At 42.9% G+C, this 11,754-nt stretch overlaps 1 protein-coding gene across 2 annotated transcripts in view; it reads left to right on the forward strand.

The window, feature by feature from the left end:
• The window catches only part of LOC146809102 (retroviral integration site protein Fli-1 homolog), a 291,307-nt gene extending 279,968 nt beyond the window's left edge, over nt 1–11,339 (forward strand). Inside the window, exons 8-9 of one of the 2 annotated variants that reach the window (XM_085615905.1) lie at nt 4,806–4,856; nt 6,075–11,339. In XM_085615905.1, the coding sequence (XP_085472031.1) occupies nt 4,806–4,856; nt 6,075–6,610 (587 nt within the window). In that variant the 3' untranslated portion in view covers nt 6,611–11,339. The remainder of the gene's footprint in view (nt 1–4,805; nt 4,857–6,074) is intronic. The other variant, XM_085615906.1, reaches the window with a different exon arrangement.
• Nucleotides 11,340–11,754: the final 415 nt, after the last annotated feature.

Genomic DNA, 11,754 nt, shown 5'->3' on the forward strand with positions numbered 1-11,754 from the left:
TTTGGTCAAAGTTTCTCTTTTTGATACACAATGATCACATTTAGGCTGAGGAAAGAAATTCTTGAAACAACCAAACAAAATAAGGTGATTAAATAAGTTGATTTAACAATCCTATTGGCAGCTTTAGAATGAGACGAGTCCCATAATACTGGTCTCGTTAGCTTGTTGACTATTGTGGGACATGTAGAAAATAAGGAGTCCTTCTGCTAAAAGCCTATTTAATTTTAAATGTATTTGATTTTGATGCAGTGGTTTCCTTGTTCAACCTCAACTTCATCTGCTTGTTTCAATAAAAACAACTTAGACATTAATTTGAATTCCACTGCATTCACACTAAAGTGACCATAGACATATTTTCTATATCCAAAGATATCACCCATTTAAAAGAGTCCAGGCAAACACAAATTCTTTGAATTTATTCTGACTTCCATACTATCATGATTTGATACCTTGCTCTAGCATCACACAGAATGTAAAATAAACTCTTCTTCTGAAGAATATTTAGATTTTTCAAAATGCTAAATATATTTTAGGAATAAGTTGCGTGGACCTCTATACTCGAATTGCCTACTGATAGTCATACGCTAAGGACTCCTGTCAATGGAGCAATGCAGGGCATGATACTGTGAGCTGGGTTTCATCTCTCTCTTCTGCTTTAGCGAGAGGCCCTCTTGGATGCTAAGGATTAGTATCAGCTTTATGGTGGTATATATAATATATCCTTCTCTTGCTCTTTGCACAAGAGTTTATGCATTTGGATAACAGACTCGCCCTCAAGCAGCACAAAGTTCTGAAGGTTGCTGCAAGAAATAGGAGACCCCATTCGGGTAAAAACTTGTCCTTTCCTTGTAATTCTTAGGATGATGGAGGAAGCTGGGGTGACACATGTATGATCTAAACATTTAAGAAGGAGTATTAGCGTAAGACGAGACTGACCTAGAGTGAGATTTTATCTGACAGCAATGATCAGGGCGTTGTATGTGGGAATATGATGACCAAAAATATCAATATGCAAAAATATTATAGCCTAAATATGTAGTCCCCCAAAAAATTATTCTGGAAATTGAATGCAAGTAACTATAAATGTACTATTCTTAACACCACTTCCACATACCATAAATATAGAAATATTGTCAAGGTAAATATATGTGGATTAAACTGTAATAAACCTGTACTTATCTCTAAATGTTTATGATTCTTTATATTTAGAATGCAATATTTTTGTGTATTGTCACTTTGCCCACATTCTGATAATAAACCGTTCATTGGGAAAGGGGAAACACAAGGAAGAAACACAGTCCGCAGCGGGTTGAAAAATCATGTGCATGAACATGTAAAGACAAGATTAAAATAGGGACACTTGAACTCAGATTATAGAGATTAGGATAAAACTAGAGGTGGGCCAAGAATTCTGCTCCGCCGGCAGAGTTTGAGGAGTTTTGCCCACTTCTCGCTTTGTGCGGAGCGTGGAGTTCCAAAAAACCCGTCAAAGTGACGTGGAGCAGAGTTTTTGCTCTTGAGCGGCTCGCCGATGTTAAGTTGGTGAATGCTCATGAGAAAAAATCGTATGCTAGATCTCCTCCCAGGGAGATTTCTCAACACAGGCTATCGCTGCAGGTCGCGACTGCTCGTGTTCCGAATTCTGCCGCTTGCGTCGAGAAAGCTGCCTCTCGATTAGAATGTGTACTCGAGCGGCAGCAAGCAGCAGCGCCCTCTGGACAAATTCCTGGCGCTAAAAATCAGTGCGAGCAGCGCAACTTAACAGACTCCGCCGCTGGTGGAACTCCATGGACTGCGGCAGAGATTTTACAGCACTTCACGAAGTTCTGCAGTGTAAAACTCCAGCCAGGCCTGAATAAAACCACCTCACTTCTCAATAGAGCATGTGGTACACACGGCATGCTAAGACAAAGCGTGCTGAAGAAAGTGAAGTGAATAGTTTGGGGTAATGAAGAGATGCCGATGTTGCTGATGCCTGAGATGATTCCTGATTGGAATTAGGAAGGCCGGAATCATGGGCTGGAGTAAAAGGTCTGACTGAAAGGAGAGGCTCCCCTTATGGGAGTTGTAAGGGTGAGAGAGTCGGGGATGATGATTTCGACAATTATGGTACGGAATATCAAATGGTCCCAGTATCATGACCAAAATATCGAACTACTAGTTGATGTAGTGTTAGGTATGGATTTACTATTCTTAACTCCACATCTACATACCTTGAAGATGTATACCATCAAGGTAAGTTGATGTAGTGTTAGGTATGGATTTACTATTCTTAACTCCACATCTACATACCTTGAAGATGTATACCATCAAGGTAAGTTGATGTAGTGTTAGGTATGGATTTACTATTCTTAACTCCACTTCTACATACCTTGAAGATGTATACCATCAAGGTAAGTTGATGTAGTGTTAGGTATGGATTTACTATTCTTAACTCCACTTCTACATACCTTGAAGATGTATACCATCAAGGTAAGTTGATGTAGTGTTAGGTATGGATTTACTATTCTTAACTCCACATCTACATACCTTGAAGATGTATACCATCAAGGTAAGTTGATGTAGTGTTAGGTATGGATTTACTATTCTTAACTCCACATCTACATGCCGTGAAGATGTATACCATCAAGGTAAGTTGATGTAGTGTTAGGTATGGATTTACTATTCTTAACTCCACTTCTACATACCTTGAAGATGTATACCATCAATGTAAGTTGATATAGTGTTAGGTATGGATTTACTATTCTTAAATCCACATCTACATACCTTGAAGATGTATACCATCAAGGTAAGTTGATGTAGTGTTAGGTATGGATTTACTATTCTTAACTCCACATCTACATACCTTGAAGATGTATACCATCAAGGTAAGTTGATGTAGTGTTAGGTATGGATTTACTATTCTTAACTCCACATCTACATACCTTGAAGATGTATACCATCAAGGTAAGTTGATGTAGTGTTAGGTATGGATTTACTATTCTTAACTCCACTTCTACATACCTTGAAGATGTATACCATCAAGGTAAGTAGATGTAGTGTTAGGTCTGGATTTACTATTCTTAACTCCACATCTACATACCTTGAAGATGTATACCATCAAGGTAAGTTGATGTAGTGTTAGGTATGGATTTACTATTCTTAACTCCACATCTACATACCTTGAAGATGTATACCATCAAGGTAAGTTGATGTAGTGTTAGGTATGGATTTACTATTCTTAACTCCACATCTACATACCTTGAAGATGTATACCATCAAGGTAAGTTGATGTAGTGTTAGGTATGGATTTACTATTCTTAACTCCACTTCTACATACCTTGAAGATGTATACCATCAAGGTAAGTTGATGTAGTGTTAGGTATGGATTTACTATTCTTAACTCCACATCTACATACCTTGAAGATGTATACCATCAAGGTAAGTTGATGTAGTGTTAGGTATGGATTTACTATTCTTAACTCCACATCTACATACCTTGAAGATGTATACCATCAAGGTAAGTTGATGTAGTGTTAGGTATGGATTTACTATTCTTAACTCCACTTCTACATACCTTGAAGATGTATACCATCAAGGTAAGTTGATGTAGTGTTAGGTATGGATTTACTATTCTTAACTCCACATCTACATACCTTGAAGATGTATACCATCAAGGTAAGTTGATGTAGTGTTAGGTATGGATTTACTATTCTTAACTCCACTTCTACATACCTTGAAGATGTATACCATCAAGGTAAGTTGATGTAGTGTTAGGTATGGATTTACTATTCTTAACTCCACATCTACATACCTTGAAGATGTATACCATTAAGGTACGTTGATGTAGTGTTAGGTATGGATTTACTATTCTTAACTCCACATCTACATACCTTGAAGATGTATACCATCAAGGTAAGTTGATGTAGTGTTAGGTATGAATTTACTATTCTTAACTCCACTTCTACATACCTTGAAGATGTATACCATCAAGGTAAGTTGATGTAGTGTTAGGTATGGATTTACTATTCTTAACTCCACATCTACATACCTTGAAGATGTATACCATCAAGGTAAGTTGATGAAGTGTTAGGTATGGATTTACTATTCTTAACTCCACTTCTACATACCTTGAAGGTGTATACCATCAAGGTAAGTTGATGTAGTGTTAGGTATGGATTTACTATTCTTAACTCCACTTCTACATACCTTGAAGATGTATACTATCAAGGTAAGTAGATGTAGTGTTAGGTATGGATTTACTATTCTTAACTCCACATCTACATACCTTGAAGATGTATACCATCAAGGTAAGTTGATGTAGTGTTAGGTATGGATTTACTATTCTTAACTCCACTTCTACATACCTTGAAGATGTATACCATCAAGGTAAGTAGATGTAGTGTTAGGTATGGATTTACTATTCTTAACTCCACATCTACATACCTTGAAGATGTATACCATCGAGGTAAGTTGATGTAGTGTTAGGTATGCATTTACTATTCTTAACTCCACTTCTACATACCTTGAAGATGTATACCATCAAGGTAAGTAGATGTAGTGTTAGGTATGGAAAGTGTAGACAGGCTCACCTGTCGATAGTCTGTTCCTCGATATTCCGGTCACGATATTGTGACAACTCAATATTCCATCCTTGATATTTAGAATCTATGGATGCAGAATGTGGTTGGCACTAAAGCAATAGGCAGAGTCCTGCTTGCATTCTGCCCTGGTCCCTGTGTTAGGAGCTGTAGTACAGAAGAGGTAGACACATTTAAAGGCTCTGATGGTCATCTTCAGACACTTATGGCATCTCTCTTTGTTAGCAGACCCCTATCAGATCCTGGGACCCACAAGCAGCCGGTTGTCAAATCCAGGTAGGTCTCTAGATCTCATCTCTCTGTGCCTCTTTCCAATGAACGCATTTTGTAATTAAATAATGTCTATATGTATCATACTTCTTGTTTGTTGTGCACATTCCAAAGCACTGCCTATACTCTATGTCAACCATCACTCTTTCTCATCAGCCCCTCACTTTCTCTTTCCATCTCTTTCTCGCTGTCTTTCCGCGCCCAACCCTTGTTGCTGCAGCTACTACAGGGAAAGAACCCCCACAGCCCTTAAAAGAGCTTGTGGCACACATGACATTCTAACATATGAGAAGCAATTCAAGAATCAAGTGTCGATTTGTTTCACTGCCCTACACACATGCTCAGTCTCACCTAGGATCCTGGGAGCTTGACATTTCTAGAGTATATTTTACTCTGGATCCAGCTGCAAACACACATATTATCAGTGTGATCGGCAAAGTTCATTCATTAAATTGTACACTGATATTTTGGATTTTGTACTGCACAATTCAGTAGGAGTAGAAATATGTACCAACATCCTAAATAAGAAAACACCACTTCCTTACGAAGCATGAAAAGCAGCTTTACCTGCAATCTATAGCAATGACCCAAGCAAAGATGTCTGTTTTTAGGACAACAGGGACAGACATGGCAACTGGGCTCCTTACAAACATGAAAGAGGCAAGTGGTGTTGCCTCGGTCTGTGTTCATTCGGGGTGAATAGAAATGTGCACCATAGAACTGACAATGCTAGGCCATTTATGGAACTATTGGATCGGATAATGGCAGCTGAAACGCTCTATAAGTAAATATAAAGCTTTTTATTCGGTGTTTGTCAGTGATCCAGAATCATCTTGACTATGTGAAAGACCACCTATCACTGCAGCCTGCCTAATGTGCCTTCATAAAACGCGGGTGATAAACCTTCCCAAAAGCTCCTGGGCTTCCACCTGTGATGGAAGGAAAGCATCATCTCACCCTCCTCCCTGCTCTAATCTTTGCCTCTGCATCAAGCATCATCTCTTTCCTGCACCTGAACCTTGGAGAGTGCTCCATGGGTACCTATGAAGCCGCTCTCCTCCCAGAGGCTTGGGAATGCATGAAGAGGAAAGGGTGAATCTGCTTGCATTTCCATTCTTGTCCTTCTACTCTTTCCATTCCTTCCAGATTCTGCCCCAACTTCCCTCTCTACCTCTAGCTCTCCGCTCTTCTTCTCATGCTTCAGTTTTCTTGGTCCTCTTTCAGGCAGCGGGCAGATCCAGCTTTGGCAGTTCCTCCTAGAGCTCCTCTCCGACAGCAGCAACGCGGCCTGCATCACCTGGGAGGGCACCAATGGCGAGTTCAAGATGACCGACCCAGATGAGGTGGCGCGGCGCTGGGGCGAGCGCAAGAGTAAGCCCAATATGAACTACGACAAGCTGAGTCGTGCCTTGCGCTACTACTACGACAAGAACATTATGACCAAAGTGCATGGCAAACGCTATGCCTACAAGTTTGACTTCCAGGGCATTTCCCAAGCTCAGCAGAGCCACCCAAGCGACCCGGCAATGTATAAGTACCATTCGGACCTGCAGTACCTACCCCCGTACCACCACCAGCACCAGCAGAAGCTGGCCTACCCCATCTCCCACCCGTCACCAATCCCCGTCACTTCCCCTAGCTTTTTTGGATCCCCAACACCCTATTGGAATTCAACTTCCACCAACGTCTACCAGAACCCCAGCGTCACACCGCGGCACGCCGGCAACCACATGGCGTCACATCTGAGCTCTTTCTACTGAACAAAGGAAGGCTTGCAGCTTGAGGACACCACCTGCACCCCTTCTCTGCAGTAGCATCTTCTTAAGTGGTGCTTCCACTGCCAACCTCACCACACAGAGATATCTTGGGTAAGGAGAAAGCCTCCTTACTGGACCGCACAGTGTGCCACCGCTGAAGGTGCCCCTGCATTCAGGGGCAGTCTATATTTTATATCAGCTGTTATTTATGTCTATAGTAACTGGATTCCGCTATTGCAGGGGCAGGACAGGACTCACCTGCTCACTGTGATCTTGGAGGACCTTTGAGGACAAGTGGACAGGAGAGAAGGCGAGGCAGGTCAAGATAGCAAGAGATGAGAGGAAGAGGGGGGAAGTGAATGAGGAGCAGAAGAGGGTTGTAGTAGAGGGAAGGAAAGCAGGGAGTGGGAAATGAAAGACTGAAATAAACTATGGGTGGGCTCTGATAGCAAATAAGAGACCGGGAAGAAAGGATGGCAGGAGGCGGCAGAGGAGATAATGAATGAATGAAGTTAGGAAATACAAAGGTGCGAGCGAGGGAATAAGGATATCCACAATTGACCTAGGAGAGGGTTAAGGCAGGCATCTGTGCGAGAAGCAAGAGGAAAAGTAGGAGGAAGAGAAGGGGATGGAGAGACTTATAAAAGAAAAGGCAGTGGGAAGAGAGAGGGCGGAGAGAACATATTCGCGAGAAAAAAGGTGCAGAATTTGATAGGGATGAGTATGTGGACCGGGCATTACGATCTGTATTCCAGACATCAAAGGGGGTGGCAATGATGGTGCAATTGGTGTTGGGGTATTCAGTGCTGGAGGTGTTCAGCCCGACACCCCCAACAATTCCCACGCTGGAGGCCAGGCTGGAAGACGGGCACAACAAGGTCCACAAAGGGAAAGACCCTGGACAGCTACAGTCTGAGCATGGAACTTGTGCCCCAAAGGCTGACGTCACTTCCTCTTTAGATCTGGGCATTGAGTCTAGAACCTAGAAGACCTCTCACCTCTTCTGCAAAGCAGGGTTAGGAATCTGAACTCCTCACTGAATCACTCCTTCCCTGAGAGTTGGGCAAGGAGTCTGCACTCAGGGGATGCATTACTTTCTTTCACTAGGGCTGTCAATGGGGCCACCATACTAGTTACATCTAGCACACCCTTTCTAGGACAGGCCATGGCCAGGGAGCACCTATTCTAAGGACATGTGATGCCTTCTCTTCAGGAAGGATGGCCTAGGAGCCTGTGTGCCATGGGAAACTTGCCCCTCGGCTGTAAAGATAACCATGGCACAGACACGCTAGGGTTACTCCTCACCTGATCTCCACTGCTGGACATGAACTCTGCACACCAAGTGCATGCCTCTCTCTCTCCTCTCTAAGGTTGGCCATCGGGCCTAGTGCCAGGTTTACCCATCACATTCTATCCAAGCCTACCTAAGGTTAAGCATGGAGCCAGCACACCAGAGCTACCCCTCACCGCGACAAGGCTGTACACACCTCACTTCCTCTCTAAGACTGGGCATTGGGCTTGGATAATAAGGACTCCCCTTAGTTCCTCTCTAAAGATGGTCATGGACCCTCCACACCAGAGGCATGCCTTCCCTCCTCCCCAAGGTTGGACATTCATACCAGTGGCACGCCTCTCTCCTCGGTCGAAGAGTAAACATGGGAGCACATACAGCAAATGCCTGCTTTCTCTCAAAGGCTAGAATTCAAAAGCAATCTGTGCCGGAGAGTAGCCGCCTAGGCAAACAGATCATAGTTTTAGAAACTTTAAAGAGACATAAAACTCCTGCATAGAGAAACAGGGCAATCTGAATATAAAACTAACCAACTGAAACCCTGGCTATATGAACTTCCCTTCATACAGACAAATAAATGTATAAAAATCTTTGATTTAACTATGCATACGAAGAAGTCACAAACAGGCATTCCTGGGTATAACATCTCATATTCACTAACAGACCGCGCCTGGAGAACCTCACGGGTGACGAGCCACGCTCTACAAATTCACATAACATACCATTTATGTTCCGTATGCACAAACTTGTGCTAAATAGAAACCAACATCAACATAACCTGAGCATGGACTGCAGCGACGCGTCCCAAGTAAAAATGCACTAGTCTACCTATAAATTCAGATAGACAGACTTGTGGTGCATACACTTTTTTCCTCTTGTTCAGATAAACAGATCCCTAAATAGCGTGCAGAAATTTGTAAGGAGATGGTGCAGACTACCATCCGCAGAGGTAAACACAGAAACATCTCTAAAAAGTACCCCGCTCCCCCAGGTAGAGGCATGTGTGTAAACAAACTCCCACAGGTGCAACCAGTAGCATTGCACAATTCATGACACTTCATTAAGCCAACCACAAAGCAGGAATGTGAGCTTGTTTCTAGACCAGGAATGAGTCCCCTAAAGTTTCTGCTTAATCTAGCCCTGCCAATTATGAATGTCTGTGTGTATCTGAGAGAAGTGTTGAGCCCTGGGCGAGAACACCTTCCAAGTGGACCCACTGCCCATTGTTCAAAGCATGTAGACTCTTCCCCAACAAACCACCATCGAATGGCCCCTGAAGGGCCTATAATTGGGTGCGACTGGTGTGCAGGGTACCTCGAATGACCCCTGCAGGACCTACAATTGGGTGCGACTGGAGAGCCGGGATCCCTTTCACCTTGTAAGTAAGGGCAGCATACTTAGCACTGAACGCGCCCTCCTTGGACTCATCTTCCCCCTTCAAACACACGAGAAACCTCTGAAGTTTGTAGGATTCATTGGGATCACCTGCCTCAAAGAATTCTTCACCCTCCAAAGTCCTTCAGTCCCCCCTTCTTGTACCGCCAAAGGCTCAGATGTATGGCTTCCATTTAAGGACCCAGTGCATTCTGGGAGTTTTAGACCTTGTTACTTGCATTGAACCAAAGGGATTGGTCCATTTGATAACAATGTTTGGTAAAAGAAAAGGCTGGGCCTGGAAACATGGAGGCTGCACAACATGGAGCTAACTCCGTACTGCTCGGCACAAAGCTGCCATGCTACTCTCAACTACTCACAAGGTTTGACCGCTGCTTTCCACCCCTCCTGGTTGCCACTGAGCATTACTTTACGTGCTCCCCCTGGCGGTGGGGATAATGTTTATCTCTACTGCAGACTTTTGCAAGCTTTACAAAGTTCGCACTTTGTAAAGTTATCTATCTTTGTTCTGTTCATGAAACTTCACTTGTGGCCCAACATTGTTAAAAAACACAAACTGTTCAAAAATTGTCCCTCCAAACTCTTGCCTCTCAGCCTTTCACAGCCAGAGGAAGAAGCAATCATTTCTATCACTCAAAGTAGAGTAAATATGGTTGTGCCTCGTGCACCACCCTCACACGTGTACCAAGGGTGACAGTGAGGAGCTGGGAGATGAACATTCCCCCCAAAATCAATCTTTAAGAAAACCTCACATCACAAGGACACAGCGTTTTCAGTCGTGGGGATTCCTGGCACGTGGCATCGATTCCAGCTGAATTTGTGCAATTAGATCAGTTGAACGGAACCAGAACTACAATTCCCAGAATGCATGCATTTTTATTATTGGACGTCTGGATTTTAGCCAACCTGCATCCTGAATTGTGTCATTAAAGGTGTGTTGCCATAAAGAGAATTGTATATACACATGTGTGTGAAGACCGAGCCATATAAAAACGACAGCCTTAGAGCATAAATTTCCCCGGTCCGTGTAATGAATATTTCATTTAATCCAGTCTTTTTTTTTTTTTACATTATTGTACATATCGTCAGGAGAACTTGAATTATGTGAATTTTCAGTCACTGCTTTTTCTGCAGTCATGGACTTGCAGTACTTGCCCCTCAATCCACTGTCTGCTGCCTATTTTTTCAGACATCATAAAAAATGTTTTGAGGTGAAATGCATAAAAATACACAAACAAAGAGTGCCACACCTGGTACCGTGCGGGGGCAGACCCCTGCCAGGCTACCTGGGCATCGCTCAGTTGCTGATAACTGTATTCAGGAGTTAAACTTGTGCTATTGATGTGACTATTTTGCGCAGCTAGAATTACTGTGTTAAAATGTCAAAATGTTACTGCATATAAAGTGCTGCAGTATGCCGCATAATTTTCCTCTTCTTGACATTTAATTTGGTTCGGCATTGCCACATAATTCTACTGGCCCTGCTTTTAGCCCTGTCTTTATAGTTGGATAAATGAGATTACTAGTATGAGAATGCAAATAATAATCTTGGACTAGATGAGGTACTTGCCACGGACCTAGAAAATTCAGAACTCTATAGCTCACAAAGAAAAATGTCCAGTTTTCTCGATGTACATATTAATTATAGTGCGAGAAATACAAATATAAAGTTAAATTAAGTGTAGTAAAATAGTCCCTGTCAGTGACTAGAAATGTGGGTGGCCCAGATTAATGGCTTGGCCCTGAGACTGTTTCTAAACCCACTGGACTCCACAGTGATGCATCTGGGAGGAGGCGGCCATTTTATGTTTGGTTCTGCTCTGGAGCAACTTCTTCCTGTAATGGCTGCTGCCTGGACATCAGGAAACCTGCATTAAATGATAACCATTCTCAGTGTGTTTCTTGGGCTCCTTTCTCTGATACCTGTAAATGCAGGCTTGTGTACAGTTTGTATTTTTTATGTAGCAGCCTTTGAAACTACAATTGTCAGTTCTGTTTTATGTCTTCTGCCTGTTTTATATACACATAAATAATGTGATTTTAAAACAACGCGTTATTTTTTCTAATGTAATGCGGGGTGAAATCAGTGAAAGAGGAGCAACACTGTTGCAATTCAGTGGAAGAGAATGCTGCAGCTCTGGGAAAACAGTGCTGCAGCTCCAGGGAAGACAGTACTGCAGCTACATGGTAGACAGTGCTGCAGCTCTGGGAAGACAGTGCTGCAGCTCCAGGGAAGACAGTACAGCTATATGGAAAACAGTGCTGCAGCTCCAGAGAAGACAGTACCACAGCTACATAGTAGACAGTGCTTCAGTTCCAATTATTACAGTGCTGCAGCTCCAGGGAAGACAGTGCTGCAGCTCCAGTGAAGACAGTGCAGCAGCTCCATTGAAGACAGTGCTGCAGCTTTGAGTAGACAGTGTGGCAGCTCCATTGAAGACAGTGCTGCAGCTCCAGTGAA

The sequence above is a fragment of the Triturus cristatus genome, chromosome 7 (genome assembly GCF_964204655.1).
Source record: "Triturus cristatus chromosome 7, aTriCri1.1, whole genome shotgun sequence".
NCBI classification, from domain to species: domain Eukaryota; kingdom Metazoa; phylum Chordata; class Amphibia; order Caudata; family Salamandridae; genus Triturus; species Triturus cristatus.